This window comes from Echiichthys vipera (genome assembly GCF_963691815.1).
Source record: "Echiichthys vipera genome assembly, chromosome: Y".
Taxonomy (NCBI): domain Eukaryota; kingdom Metazoa; phylum Chordata; class Actinopteri; order Perciformes; family Trachinidae; genus Echiichthys; species Echiichthys vipera.
In genome coordinates this window covers 2,519,348-2,535,343 of record NC_139849.1, presented here as the reverse complement: position 1 = coordinate 2,535,343, position 15,996 = coordinate 2,519,348, and the positions used below count along the sequence as shown (strand labels likewise).

Sequence of the window (15,996 nt, the reverse complement as noted above, 5' to 3'; positions counted from 1 at the left end):
AAACTAAAATTTGAATTACATGAATAAACACTTGAACATACATTTAATAAATAATAATCTATGTTGGAAGAGTTGGGCAGAAAGTGGCACATTTAGCCATGCATTATGGGAATGTTCCAAGATCCTCCCCTTGTGGGAAAAAGTTATAGATTATATGAGCAAATCCTTAACTTATGTCTCCTAGGAGACAGAAATATGGTACCCCTATTGAACAAATACAGTTTTAGAATATTAAAAACTGACCAATTAACGTGCAGAGACTATTCTCAGGTGTTGGAAGGAACCCCAAGCTCCCACAATGAGTATGTGGTAAACACAGATCATGGGAAGATTAAATTGTGAAAATGATACGATAAAAGAAAAATTGGATAGTTTTGGTAGACAGATGCCTGCCTCTGCCTGTTTGTCTTGTTTTCAGTTAATTTATTTTCTTTCATTTTATTTATTTTTTTTACTATTATTACTATTTTTAGCCTCCATTCTGTCTGTTCCGTTTGATGTTTGTTTGTCTGTTGCAATAATGAAAATATAATAAAAATTTTGAATTATTTAAAAAACAACTATGACTTAAACTACACATGCTTTTTTTAACCATTAACCATATTTTAAGTGTTGCATTCATTCATTTATATTTAATTCATCTATTCCATTTTGCAGTGGCTGAAAATCAATGTGGACACTGGTGCTAACAACACTTGATTGGGACACTGTCATAACCAGAAACAGAGAATATTTAAAATTTAAACTTCATCAATTGAGCACAAAGTAAAGTTTTTGCAAGTGGGCCAATAAGACATGTTTTTTGGCATGGTGAACCCTGAAATTTGAATAAAAAAAAGAATCAAAATGCCCCCTAAGATCTAAATCTCATATTCTTCTCACCCTTAACACTTATTCAAGCAAGACATTGTGGGATTGGGTTGGATTAAACCCGCTGCATTAGTCATTTAATTTAGTTCCCTAAAGTGCACAATAAGAATTAACAGACTCAGTGAGACCCTACCTTTAAGGCATTCCCACTATTGTTATTCGAATCCTAATTATTATTTATTTATTATTATCTTAATTAATATTATGTATGTTTTTAAGGCTATCTTCTGCATACTTCCAGCTACAACTATCATAATGTTCAACTTTTCAGCTCTTTTGTGCTGATTTTTTCTGCCTTTCATACAATTTTGCACATACTGAGCCTTTTCATATTTTTCTTTATAATCCACCTACAGACTTCTTTCCAACTTTAAACGATTCACAATACTTTCATCTATAAAAGTTATCAGACAGTTTCTGATATTTTTTAAGTTTTTTAAATAATCGCCGTTTAAATATGATGCTGTTTGCAGACTTTTAAGTTTTCAATGGGTGCGTGTTGGACCGAATGTTCAGCCACAGAGTGGGGGGCTCAATCGTTAGAGTGAAGAGCAACAGAAAGAAATTCTCTCTTAATCTGCTATGGTGTCCACAATTTTTACTCTTCCTACATTATTTTGACATTAAATGTAGGAAAACTTGTGCCCTTTCTAAATATGTAGCTTTGGAAGCAGTTGGACTTGTATATTTGGTACAGCGAGCCTCGAGGTGATAAAAGGTCAACCAACTGCCACATTGACTCCAATAGTTACGGAACCAGAGTTAATCAGTTTCCGGGTCTTTGTAAAAACTGCTCTCACGCTCAGTTTTTGGACTAGCCACACAAATCTCACACTAAATGTCCACCAGGGTGTCTTCACTCACCGCCAGAGATCAGCCCCATGGTTCAAAGAGCACTGGCAATCGCTATAGCAACATCTCACTGCTGCTGACATGACACCATCATTGCAGTCTGACACACCTTTCAGAATAAAAGCTGCGAATGTGTGTGTGCGCACGCCCTGAGACATCTACTTTTTGTCCCTGCGCGTTAGTCCCCCCGCGCTCTCTCTCGCTCTGTCTTTCTATCACTCACTGTCACTCAGGTTTTGGCATGTTAATATACAATATATTGGGCAGCTAAATAAGCCCTGTCTCCTTCTCCAAGATGGATAGCTGTCTGTCTGTCTGTCTGTCTGGTAAATTGAACTACACATGCACATTCCCTAGTTGGAACAACCAAGTCAGTCACCAAAGTACATTGGCCTCTGATTGGCTGTCAGCGTTGTCATCTGATCAAGACTCTCAGAGCTGGTCTCTCAGTTTTAAAACATTACTAAGGTTGCTGTGATTGATGTTGCTTTTTCTGATCATTCCTGTGTTTTCTTTGAGAGTTGTTCAAAGAAAGGTCATCACAAAACGTAATATCACAGAAAACACCTGTGGAGCATTTATTCAGGCTTTCTCCTCCACACCAACCCTCCCCCGGGCCCCAGTATATGAGCTTGTTGATCATTTCAATGTGAAAATTACAAATATTATTGATACCATTGCACCCACCAAGGTGAAATTGATCTCTGGCACAAAAAAGTCTCCATGGAGAATTCCACATTGTTTAGAATAGAAAAAAAGAGAGTGTTGGAAAGCTGAACACAGGTGGAGGAAAACAAATCTCCAGGTTCACTATGACGTCTATAAAGAAAAACTTCAAATGTACAACTTGAAGCTCAAAAATGCAAGACAATCCTTCTCAGACATCATTGCCAAAAACAATAATAATGCACATGCCTTGTTTTCTACTGTCGACAGGCTAAAAAACCCTCCTGTGTCAGCAGCACCTGAACCACTTTCCGCCAGGGCCTGCAATGAATGACTCATCCTTCAATGACAAAATTTTAAAAATTAGGCAAACAGCCAGTGCCTCCACATCAGGTGCAGAACATGTGCTGTCCATGTGTCCACCTAACACTAACTCATAACTATGGCACAATTTCATGTGATTAACCATAAGACCTTGGAGGACATTATACAACATTTAAAATCCTCCTCCTGCTGCCTCGATATTCTCCCCACAGGCCTTTTCAAAGATGTATCAAACTGCATGGCCTCAGATCTTCTACAGATTGTAAACACGTCTCTTCTTTCAGGTGTCTTCCCACAGGCCCTGAAAACTGCTGTTATCAAGCCTCTCTTAAAAAAAAGAACAATTTAGGGCGCACTCACACTTTCCATCCGTACCGTGCCCAAACAGATTTTACGGGTACAGTCTAGTTCGTTTGACCAGTGTGAGTGCAACCGCACCGCACCTAACTGCGGCCAGCTTGACGGCCACAGAGCGTTTGGGAGATGTGGGCTTTTGTAAGCGCGTTTACACATGTACGAGCACGAGCGTGCCCACGTGTACGAGCAAGAGGCCTACGGCGGCTCTGACGTAATTTTGTGTGCGCCTGTTCGGACATATAAAAAAAAAAAAAAAGGACGGACCATGCGCGGAGATTTAACAACAACAACGGCGGCGAAAGGTTCACGTTGGAGTGATGCGTAGGTGGAGTGTTTACTGCAGATTTGGTCGGATGAAAATATTCAAAAACAGTCGACAAGACGCACAAAAATTGAGGTCTATGGAAAGATTGGTAAACAAAGCCACGCATCGCGATGACGTCATCAATGCGTGTGACGTGTAACTGCGTGATGATGTATTGACAGGCAAGAAGCATTTGCGCGAGGCTCAGACAGTGTGAGTACAAACGGGCCTGGCCAGCGGGGGGAGAGGGAAGGGGGGACAAGTACCCTAAAGCACGGGTCTCGGTATGGACGGACAGTGTGAGTGCGCCCTTAGACACTTCACTTATCAGCAAAATCATTAAAAAAAAATGTTTTTAAGCAGCTGAACAACTTAATGATAACGAACAGCTGTTTTAAAGTCTTCCAGTCAGGTTATAAACCACACCACAGCACCAAGACTGTTCTTGTTAAGGGCTTCAAAGATATTCATTTAAACACGGACAATGGCAAAATTTCAGTCTTAGTAATAATAAATCTCTGTGCTGCATTTCACACAGTCGATCACAAAATATTACTAGGCCGTCTGAAAAACTGGGTGGGACTTTCTGGCACAGCATTAAAATGGTTTTAATCCTACTTGAAGGACAGGGACTACTTTTTTCATGGTTCACAAAATCCATAGTTCGGTTCATATCACGGTTTTGGGGTCACGGTTTTACGCTTCGGTTGTTTTTTTCTATTTATTTTAGATTCTAAAAATACCATGTATCAGATTTGTAGCCTAATAATAAAAAAAAAAATCAGATATTCTGAAGGACATGTTTAAGTTTAGTTTATTTGAAAACAGGGACAGTGCACATGAATAACATTACTGTAAATGCGCCAGAATTAGCCATGAGAGAATTAGCCAAGTTAAAGTCACCCTAAAAACAGAACAGAATATAGAAACAATTAGATTCAAATTACAAAGTTACTAGCCAGGGCAATCTACAAAACATGCACAGAAGTTAACAAACATGACAAAATAGCATCAATTTAGAAAACATCATTCAAGACGCAAGACACATCACACCACACAATGCAAAGCAGAAGCCCAAATACAAAATGCATGCAACACGATAAAAACAAGACCACAATAAGACAGCACGCAGTAAAAAGAGAAGATGGCTACAGGTACAGCACAGACGGACCGAGGACAGGAAGGTATAATCAACTGTTAGTGCTGACAGAGCCGAGCACCTATTAACCATCTCTTCACAAGAGCTCTGAATAAACTATGGCTATTCAGGTCTCTAATAGGTGCTGGGATGGAATTCCATTGTAGTGCAGCTCTAACAGAGAATGCAGACTGACTAACTTTTCCTAAGTGGAATAATACAGTCTCCTCTTGCTGCACCTCTTGCGAACCCATATGCAGTTCTTATGTTGACGAACTGTCTGAGCGGAGGAGAGGTGGAACCATGTATAATTTTGTACATAAGACAAGTATTTACATATTTAATCAAATTGTCCCAACTCAGCAGGTTATATTTTCTTAATATTGAGCAATGATGAAAATCTACTGGTTTCTTGTCAAGGATTTTAACTGTTCGTTTATAGAGAGATTCTATTGGTTTTAGAGAAGTGTTACTAGCCTGTGACCATATAGTTAAACAGTAGATGTGGGAAAAAACCATAGAATGCATATACATCTTAGCCGCCTCTGTTGACATAATCTCGAATGCACCTGATATTTGAGAGATTGAATTTGACCCAGTTACAGACCTTTTTCACCTGAGCCTTGAAAGAAAGTTTAGAGTCAACCAAAACACCAGGTACTTGTATTTAGATACAACCTGTAGCCTCTCCCCTGATACAAAGATATCCGGCTCAACACTAAGACTGTTCTTCTTGGTGAAAACATACATACTGTTTTAGACACATTCAGCTGCAAACAGCATTGCTTTAACCATGTTGTTACATGAGTCATGGAGTTTGTAAGTATATCAGCAACCTGTGTCATGCTGCTACCATGTACATAAATTACTGTGTCGTCAGCATACATTTGGATGTTGGCATCTGGATATACATATGGTAAGTCATTGATATATAATGTAAATAGCAAAGGGCCCAGAAAGGGCTCAAAAAAACAACCCTTCTTAAATGAACAAACCTGTTAACCAGAGGTTTAGGGCGCACTCACACTGTCCTTCTGGCCGGGGCCAAAACCATTTTTTCAGCTAAAGCCTAGTACCTTTAAGCAGTGTGAGTGCACCCGCTCCGCGCATAACTGCGGCCAGCGGGCTGTCCACGGCCCGCTTGAAAGAGGTGGGCTTTAGCGGAGCCGTTTGCACATGTACGAGCACGAGCGTGCGCACGTGAACGAGCACGAGCCCTACGGCAGTAGCGTTATGTCCGCCTGTTCGGACATGTAAATAGAAAGACGGACCATGCGCGGACATTTAACAACAACAACAATGGCGGTGAAAGGTTCACGTTGATGTGATGCGGAGGTGGAGTGTTTACTGCAGATTTGGTCGGATGAAAATATTCAAAAACAGTCGACAAGACGCACAAAAACTCTGAGGTCTGTGGAAAGATTTGTAAACAAAGCCACACACACGCGATCAATGCGTGTGACGTGTTACGGCGTGATGGCGTATGGACAGCAAGAAGCATTGGCTGGCCCTGGCAGTGTGAGCACAACCGGGCCTGGGGCGCGGGGGGAGAGGGAGGGGGGACAAGTACCCTAAAGCCCGGGTCGCGGTGCGGAAGGACAGTGCGAGTACGCCCTTACACTCCATTATTGGACTAAAGTAAAGTTTGCGGCTCTTGTCCTTTACTTGAGTATTTTATTTCCATGCTACTTTATACTTCTGCTCCACTACAAATCAGTGGAAATATTCTACTTTTTACTCCACTACATTTATCTGATTACTTCAGTAACTAGTTACTTTACCAGGCTGACGAGCACATATGAAACATTAGTTTATTCATCAAAAACTGGACTGACACAAATGAATGTAACATAAATGCAGAGTAGCATGATTTTTCTGAAAATGCCTTCTCAACTTATCCTCTTTACACTCAGATATGGCTGCAGAGTAAACACAGGCTTCACAGAGACAGACACAAAAACTTCCCGGTCCGTTCTCTGGTGAACTGACGGTTTTCTGTGACACTTTTTTTTTTTTCAGAGTAGAAAGAGACATTGATGTGGTGATTTAACCACCGATTTAACCACAGAAAAACAAACCGAGCGGAGCTTAGCGAGCTGTTGCCAAGAGGATTCAGAAACCCGAAGAAGAGCGTAGCAGGAGCATGCGTAGCGGGAACGTGCGTAGCGGGAGCGTACATCTCAGGAGTGTGCGTAGCAGGAGCGTGCGCCTACAGGGCGCGCATGGAGCAAGTCTCCCGCACGCTGGGATTTGACGCGCTGAGAAGTAGCGCTGAGACGTAGCGCTGAGACGTAGCGCTGAGACGGATACGAGAGAGGACAGTGGTCATGAAGGCTTACGCTACAGTGCACCTCATAAACCGAACGGTACACACGTGTACCGAACCGTGACATTTTTCTGGTAAACCGCTCCACCCCTAGTCTATAGGTAATTACACATCCGAGCGGGCAAAAATGACATGTGGAGTTCCCCAAGGCTCCATTGTGGGGCTTCTTCTGTTTAATAGCTACATGCTGCCACTGGCTCAGATCATGAAAAAAAACATATGTTACCACAGCTATACAGACGACACACAAATCTACATAACTACATCACCAGGCGACTATAGTCCAATACAAGCACTGAGCAGATGCATCAAGCAAATCAACGATTAGATGGAGCAGAATTTTCTCCAATTAAACAAAAAAAAATGTATTACAAATTACTGTTTTTGGAGCCAAGGAAGAACGACACCCAACTTCAAGCAGTAATGCTAAAGACTACAAACCAAGCCAGAAACGTGGGTGTAGGCATGGACTCAGAGACCTGAACTTCAACAGCAACATTAAAACAAAGTCAGCCTACTACCTTGAGAATATATCAAGGATAAGTTAATTTAGAATGCTGCTGCCTCCGATTGGCCCTCACAGAGCTGGCCTCCGATTGGCCCTCACAGAGCTGGCCTCCGATTGGCCCTCACAGAGCTGGCCTCCGATTGGCCCTCACAGAGCTGGCCTTTTGCACAATTTATGCTTTTGAATTTTCTTTTCGAATAATCAGCTTTTTTATACTTTTTCACATTCAGCTTTGGAATATTATCTTCAAATAATCAGCATTTTATATTTTTGCAAACATTAAGCTTCATCAATTCAGCATTCTCACGCATTTTCTAGTTATTTATGCACAGCACTGTAACTTACAAATTGCAAAGTTGGACATTTATTTTAATGGCCTCTTCCCATGCTTATGTATATATATACCATAACATTGAAATAATAACTTTAACCGTGCAGTGTTTCCCCTACCATTATATTGGGGTGCTTTTAGGAAACAAACTAAACAGCCTTATGTTATTTATCTGATTTACAAGAAGGCATGTAAATTCTGTCTCTACATTGTTACGCGTTTACAATTCTCAGAAAACTTAAGACAGTATTGGAGATTCACTTGTTCAAAGATAGTTTGTTAAATTGTTTGGGAAGAGGCTATACTCTTAACGGTAAAAAAAAAAACAAACTTAACATTGATCCTTTATTATTTAGTTCGATTAGAGGATTCACTCCTACAAAAAAACAACTAAAACAGAATTAAACAAACTGAAATTCTTTCTTTATTTTGTTGTGATTGAAACTGAAAAGTGATTTTTGATTTAACTTTGGACTGTTTCTGTTGGAGAACATTATTTGGACCTTTTGGACAATTATTTAAAAAGGCATTTTCTGATGCCAAGTGTAGCTCATGAAGAAATTATTTAAACTAAGTTTGCAATGTGGCTCCGATTATTGCTTGTATAATTGTAACCCGTCTAGCTGGTGATTTTTCACACCTTTTAACACAGGTCAATTCCCACATGGATAAATTAACCAATCAATACGAACCTAACCATTAAATTGTTTGATTAAACTCACCAGGAACTCACAATCTCTGAGGCAGAGGGACAAGCACAAATGTAGTCATGCGATATAAAATGTGCACAGATAATGCCATACGAGAAGGAGAACTCATTCATGTGTAAGATGTTTGTTTATATTGTAAACTCATTCGTCTCCACTTTATGCCTGCAGCAGCTACATTAACACTTAATTTAGAACAATTGCATGAACTTAATATTTTCATAGACAGATTACCTGTAGTTCATAGAGATCGTTGCTGTACTTTCCATATTCCACCATTCCACCAAACACCATCAATCTTGTGCCATCACAGACAAAACCATATGCAGCACAACCAGGGGGAATATCACCACGGACCGCTGGGATAAACCATTGGTTTGTTGCTAGAAACACAGTAACAACAGTGACATTATCAGTTGATGCTCAATCAGATCAAGTTATTCATTATGAAGGAAGTTTTTTAGGACCTAAATATGGCTGTGAATTCCTGACTAATGTAACATCTAAACAGCTTTCTTATTAACATAACATAATCCAAATTATGCATTTAAGGATGGGGAAACAAACCAAATGTGCTGAGTTTATCTGTGCTTATTCATTTATGTGCAGGAAACAGAGAGGATATGCTTAAACCAACCAGCATTATCCCTTTTATTTTAGCCCGCCTTTTTTAACCTGCATCACCGCCCTTTGGACAGCAGAGGGGGACACATTTAATAGAACACGGACTTGCTTGGTCTGCACGCTACTTTCTGCACATCACAAATCGATGTTCAAAAATAAGATATCACTGTTTACAGGCAACCCCTCAATGTAAAAAAAACTGCGTTGTGTGTTATTCCACATCTTCATATTTGTTAAGACATTATGGTTGCTGCGATAAAAGTCACAAAAGTTATACATGCAATGTTATTCTTACCAGTGTTGTATACATGCAATTCATCCACAATCCCTTCGTTTCCACCTCCAAAGACAACCATAAGCTCCTTTATAGCCACTGCTCTGTGTCCGTGTCTAGGCCGCGGGACGGGACCGGACCATCCAAGGACCCGCTTCCACCGCGGTTGCAGAACCGACGCAGTTGTCCCAGATACCGCGGAGCCAGGGGCAGACATGATTTCTGTCAGAAATATGAATACAGTTAGATTTGTCTTAACTGATGAAGTGATCGTAATATTTCCACATTAACTCCTAACGTTGTAAAAACATCAGCGGGATCCGACCGTGCACCGAGGCTGACTAATAGTTTTTGCAGTGGTTGCAGCTGAGTGCTTCATAGTTCAGTTATCTTTGTTTAATGAACGCATTCAATTAAAAACACACAAATGCGGAGTAAAGGCTGCCGACCAACTACAGCACCTTTTACAACTCCTAACATAGATGTGGCGCTGTAGTACTGCTAAGAAACCCCTCATACTGTCGTTATTCGCTGCTCTGTGTGCCCTCAATTGTCCCCCGGGGACAAATAAAGTTTTTTGAATTGAAATGAATACAACCAAGTTTAGTCCCAGTTGTTCCTAACCATTGAATTCAGTCCATGGAAGCAGCCATCTTGTAACAAACAAACCACCGCTGTTGCTGCCAGTCTGAAAAATGGCGGAAGCGACTGAAAGGGAAAAATAGATGACAGCTAACCAACAATAACCAGCACAGGAACACACGAAGTCAAAAAAACAATTCGAGATATTGGTAGCGTGTCGACAAAAATGAATCATACATAGTTGCACCATACATTTATCCCACAGTTAAAGCTGTGAAGGAGAGTCGGCTGTTTTCATGCTTCTGTGGGAGACGCCATGTTGTAGCTAACAAGCGTAGCCTTCTCGACAATCCTTTAACCGTCATTATCAACACTACATACAGATTTGAAACTTACTGCAACTGTCGTAACACAGTGAGAGCCAGAGTCTTAACTCACATCGATTAACTCAATAACATATCGTAAAATTAAACTCAAATAGCAGTGTTTAAATGGACTCTAACGGTAGCTGTACTCCTTAAGCACTAGCGGCCAGTAGCCCGGGCTAACGGCATTAGCTGTGAGGTTAGCATCTGTCACAGTGTCGACAAATATGACAATGAAATGCATTGTAATTGCGTTTTGTTTTGGCATGCATATTTTACCTGATACAAAGGTAGTTGCAACAGCACTCTTAAAAGACAGCTAAACGGAGCTACATTGCATAAAGAGAGTGTTACTATGTTTCATGCTGTCTCTGGAAGCAGCCATCTTTTCGACACCCGGCCTACTTCTACAGCTCCCACAAGAAAAATGGCCGGGCGGTATACCACAACAAGACATAACAAAACGAAAAAGGAACTAATGTTTCAGGATTTTACTTACTTATGACGATGCAGTAATTGCAAATACACCAATATGTGGTCTTAACTTGCGGTAATAATCCAAATTCATTCGATGTGTGAAGAAGAATTTTCCCCTCATGCCTGCCCGGAAGCGGCCATCTTCTTTACAACTAGAGGCGGAGGAAAATGGAAGGGAGTTTGGCGTCACCCAAAGTAAACATGGCGACAGAGACCCGCTCATTAACCGTTTCCGACAGAAACGCATTCAGTTTTTGTTATCTGCCATCGCGAATGGGCGAAGGATACTTTGTGTAGTGTTGTGCTTTAAAGGACACATGTAATATTTGAAAACTAAACATATCGAGTTTCAGGAAATTACAACAAGTTGTGATATATCACTAGGCTTATTGTCCCTTACTAAAGATGGCGACATCCATGCTGAAACATCTTTTAGTCAAATGTTGTAGGGGGTGCTGATTTCATTCCGCCCTGAACCTCCAAAAATAGATAGATAGATAACTTTATTTATCTCCAAGGGGAAATTAGGTAATCGTAGCAGCGGTACAAAACAATCAGAAATAAATATACAATATAAAATACAAAATATAAACTACAAGATACATTTATACATGCACAATAATAATGTTAAAGCAATGACAAAGCGGCCAAGCACTAGCTCACAATTTGAGCGCCCTCCGGCGATACAAGTACTGCATACCTATCGACATCAATTAACAAATAGTCCATTGATTCAGAACAGTTGATGTTCACCAGCATCTCTGCTGGACTCGCACTGAAAATACATGAAAGTTTAGTAAACTGATTTGTGTAGAGAGGGACCCATGTCCGTTACACAGGGTATTCCCAACTATTTTAAAATGTGCTTCTTAAATACAAATGGGATTACCAAAGTCACAATCTAAACAATAGAGTAATTCCGAATCAGGAATATTTTAATAATCCCAGGGGGGAATTATTTTCATTGCAAACTCCAGCTGTACCTGCACCTATTACCAACAACAATCTGTACATGAAACACTATATATTTGGAAGAGGAGAAATATAATACTGAACATATATATGTATAGGGGTAACCTAGGCTTCTGTATTACAGCTAGCTCAGACAGCGACTACTTCTAGTGTTAGCTCCCGCCACTGCCCTGCACTGCACTGCACTCGGTGCAGTCCCAGTCAGCCCGAATAGTGTGGAAGCCATCCACAGAGACGTTCTAGTCCGTGATGTCCCTGTGCAGCCATGTCTCCGTGAAAAAACATCAGACTGCACTCACGGTGCCCGAGATACCTATTTGCTGTAGGGTGTAAACAAGGATCTGGTTAACTGTGTCGAATGCTGCAAAAAGGTACAAAAGGATGAGTGCAGAGGAGAGAGAGGCTGCCCTAGCGATGTGAAGTTGCTAAGTGAAAGCAAGATGGGCAGTTTCGGTTGAGTGGCCGGCGTTAAAACCAGACTGGTGAGGATCAAGGTGGTTGTTCAGGTGAAGGTAGGAAGGGAGTTGGTTAAAGACAGCACGCTCCAGTGTTTTGGAGAGAAATGGAAGAAGAGAGACAGGTCAAAAACAGCCAGTGACAACTCGCATCATCGGGAGGTGGTCCCCTGAGATGGAAAGTGCCCTGAGAGACTGTTACAACACCACAGTCTGGAATGTGCTGATCGACCTAGAGGGGATGACACATTGTCTGACGGAGTACCTGAACTTCTGTGCAGACGTTGTCTCCCCTGTCAAGACTGTCCGCTGTTACCCTAATAACAAGCCATGGGTAACACAGGAAGTTAAGGCTGTCAACAAGAAGAAGGCTACCTTCAAAAGCAGAGACAGGGAGGCCATAAGGGCAGCACAGTAGGAGGTGAAACACAGTATGAGGGAAGCTAAGGACAGCTGAGGGAGAACAACATGAGGGAGGTCTGGGAAGGTGTGAGGACCATCACAGGTCACAACACAAAGACCAGAGCTACAGGGGGGACAATGAAGAGGGCGAACAAGCTGAATGACTTCTTCAACAGGCCTTTGATTGTTCTCATTTGTCCAGGTCATCGTTATCCCCAAAGCAATTTCAGTGGAGATCCAGGTATTTAACCTTTCACAAGGTTGATGATGTCACTGGAACCCTTTGTGCTCCACGTGCCAACGACCGCCGTTGGAGTGACAGTTGTTGGTGGGAAGTAGGTTTCGACTTTGTTAGTGCTCTATGCTTTTCTCTCTGCTTTCGCCTCTGCTTGCAATTCTGTGCTGATATTCATGCTTTCTTCTAAGATAAATTATGAGCAGCGGCTCCTGGATACCTATAAATCACTGGGACTATACACCTTTTGTGGATAACAGTCTACTGTCATAATTAAATATTTTAGCAACCTTAGTACTGCTCAACCTTGGCCTACCCATAGCAAAAGCCTGAGTGAGACGGAGCCAAAGCTAATTAGCAGCAAGATGCCTCCCTTTTATAAAGACGACTACTATGAACTTCTCCAGAAGATGGCAGTACTGGAAACCAAAATCCACAGGTTAGAAGTGAATGTGGAAGTGAATGGACAATATGGGAATGATACAACTTTACCATGGCCCCAAAACAGTGGACAAGAAAATGCTAACACATGGCTCGTTTGCACTACGAAGAATCAGGAAGACTGTGTACAAGGTAATAAATCCACAAGTTATCGCTGGAACTCTAAGCCTAAGAGTAAATCATCTCCCCTGGGAATGCATGGGAGACTAACATGCAGAGCACAGCGCATTGAGAATTGTGGTTGGCCTGCTCTACCATCCCGGCATAGCGCCTCATCAACCCCTGCTCCTAGCAGGACAGAGTCCCGGACAGCTGCCACAGGAAGGAATAACAACAAACCTCCCAAACAACCATGTGTACAACTGGAGAACAGATTTGCTCCACTGCTGCAGGATCCTGGATGCCCATCTGATGACCTGGATCAGCATCATCTGCTCACAACGAGGTAAGAGAAAAAAGAAACTCAGAAAGGCCACAGAGAAAGCTAATGACTCGGGCTGAAACTCTGATTGTGGGTGACTCTGCCTTGCGAGATATGAGAAACTTTGGTAGTAAGAACGCCAAAGTTCTTTGTTTTCCCAAGGACATGGTATCTGACATGAATGAAAAAATCATGGCAATCATGAAGGAGCACCAAACAGTTGAACGCATTATATTGCACATAGGGTCCTCCTCTCCGGGAACCATCACCTTATCGTGGTGGAGAGGTTTGTGTGTCCCTGTGAACCTGAGGGCTGTGCTGTCTGGAGCCTTGTGCTCCTGGTAGGGTCTCCCATGGCAAAGTGGTCTCAGGACTAAGAATGGTTCACAAAGACTCAATGGACAAACAAGGAAGAGGAAGATAGACCCTGCCTGGAGGGAGCCAGGCCCAGATGGAGGGCTCGCCGGCGAGCGTCCGCTGGCCGGGTTTGCCACGGAGCCCAGCCGGGCACAGCCCGAAAAAGTGACGTGGCACCTCCCTCCTCTCCATCCTGTGGGCCCACCACTCACAGGAGGAACCACTTGGGTCGGGTACGCTGCTGCACGGGTGGCAGTGAAGGTGAGGGGCCTCGACGGACCAGACACAGGCAGCAGAAGCTGGCTCTTAGGACGTGGAATGTCACCTCTCTGTCGGGGAAGGAGCCGGAGCTTGTGCGGGAGGTGGAGCGCTACCAGTTAGATCTGGTGGGGCTTACCTCCATACACAGTCTCGGTTCTGGAACCGTACTCCTGGATAGGGGTTGGACCCTATTCTTCTCTGGAGTTGCCCAGGGTGTGAGGCACCAGGCGGGTGTGGGGATACTCACAAACCCCCGGCTGAGCGCCGCGGTGTTGGAGTTCACCCCAGTGGACGAAAGGGTGGCCTCCTTACGCCTGCAGGTGGTAGGGGCAGTTCAGAGTATTCGGCCTTCTTGGAGACCCTGAATGGAGTCCTGCATGGGGCTCCGGTAGCGGACTCCATAGTTCTGCTGGGAGACTTCAACGCCCACGTGGGCAATGATGGAGACACCTGGAGAGGCGTGATCGGGAGGAACGGCCTCCCTGATCTAAATCCGAGTGGTCGTCAGTTATTAGACTTCTGTGCTAGTCACAGATTATCTATAACGTACACCATGTTCGAACATAAGGATGCTCATAAGTGTACGTGGTACCAGAGCACCCTAGGCCAAAGGTCGATGATCGATTTTGTGATCGTATCATCTGATCTGAGGCCGTATGTTTTGGACACTCGAGTGAAGAAATGGGCAGAAATGTCAACTGCTCACCATCTGGTGATGAGTTGGATCAGAGAATGGGGGAAGATTCTGGACAGACCAGGGGCCTCATGTATCAATGTTGCGTACGCACAAAAACGTGGCGTACGCCATTTTCCACGCGAACGTTCAGATGTATCAAAAGTGAAATGACCGTGGAAATGTGCGGTGCGCCACGCAAACTTCATGGCTGTCGTACGCACATTTCTACAGCTATTGTTTCGTTGGTGACACTTAGAGGTGATGCTGGGAAACTGTTAGTTATGTGAAAACAATTCATCCTCAGTGTAATGTGCGCATCAGAGACACATTAATGGAAAATTAACACACACATGTTTGCAATCATAAGGATGGATATAAAAGCATGCACAATTTAATGAAAAATGGCATTAACAATGGCAGCCTTGGCCTTGTTAGAAGACATCGCAAATGGTTATATCAGACGTGAGAGGGTGTTTAGAGAGCAGGAAGATCTGTTGGCAAATGACGACAACTGGCTCATGAGTCGTTTCAGGTTGCTGAGGCCAGTGTTACTGGAGCTGTGCACGGAGCTGCGCCCAGCCCTAGAACGACACACAGCCAGGAGCCAGGGGTTGTCCGTTCCCACACAGGTGTTGACCACTCTGGGGTTTCTGGCAACGCATGACTCGTTCAATCTAAACAATAGCATGGTTGGTAACAGATTGGAGGCTGGCACGGTGCGCAATGGCTGGCTTCTCGGTGAGTAAATAATTTATCCGTTTAACGCGCCCCGAATTTAAACCAGCACAATGCCCGTTTGGACACGCGCATTCAAATATGTGTATTTGTTTTTTTCCCTGGTGAAAAAAGAATGACAGAGCTATCTTGTCTCCTTGTGTTCAGTATTTGTCTCAATAAACGCGTGCGTAAAGTAAACTTCAGTAGCCACAGCGCACCTCTGCAGTCATTAATATAAGTGTGATCAGTCTTGTCAATCCTTGTAATGAAGTTGGTTTGTCCTGTTTGTTTTCCCGCAAACAGTAGTGTGATTTATATATATATATATATATATATAAATAAATATATATATAT

General features: G+C 42.7%; 1 protein-coding gene across 3 annotated transcripts in view; it reads right to left on the bottom strand.

The window, feature by feature from the left end:
• The window catches only part of LOC310966150 (host cell factor 1-like), a 35,375-nt gene extending 24,531 nt beyond the window's left edge, over window positions 1–10,844 (bottom strand). For 2 of the 3 annotated variants that reach the window (XM_083939987.1, XM_083939988.1), the window contains exons 1-3: window positions 10,728–10,844; window positions 9,303–9,503; window positions 8,618–8,766 (exon numbers count right to left, since the gene is read on the bottom strand). In XM_083939987.1, coding sequence (XP_083796113.1) covers window positions 8,618–8,766; window positions 9,303–9,498 — 345 coding nt within the window. In that variant the 5' untranslated portion in view covers window positions 9,499–9,503; window positions 10,728–10,844. The remainder of the gene's footprint in view (window positions 1–8,617; window positions 8,767–9,302; window positions 9,504–10,727) is intronic. The other variant, XM_083939989.1, reaches the window with a different exon arrangement.
• Window positions 10,845–15,996: the final 5,152 nt, after the last annotated feature.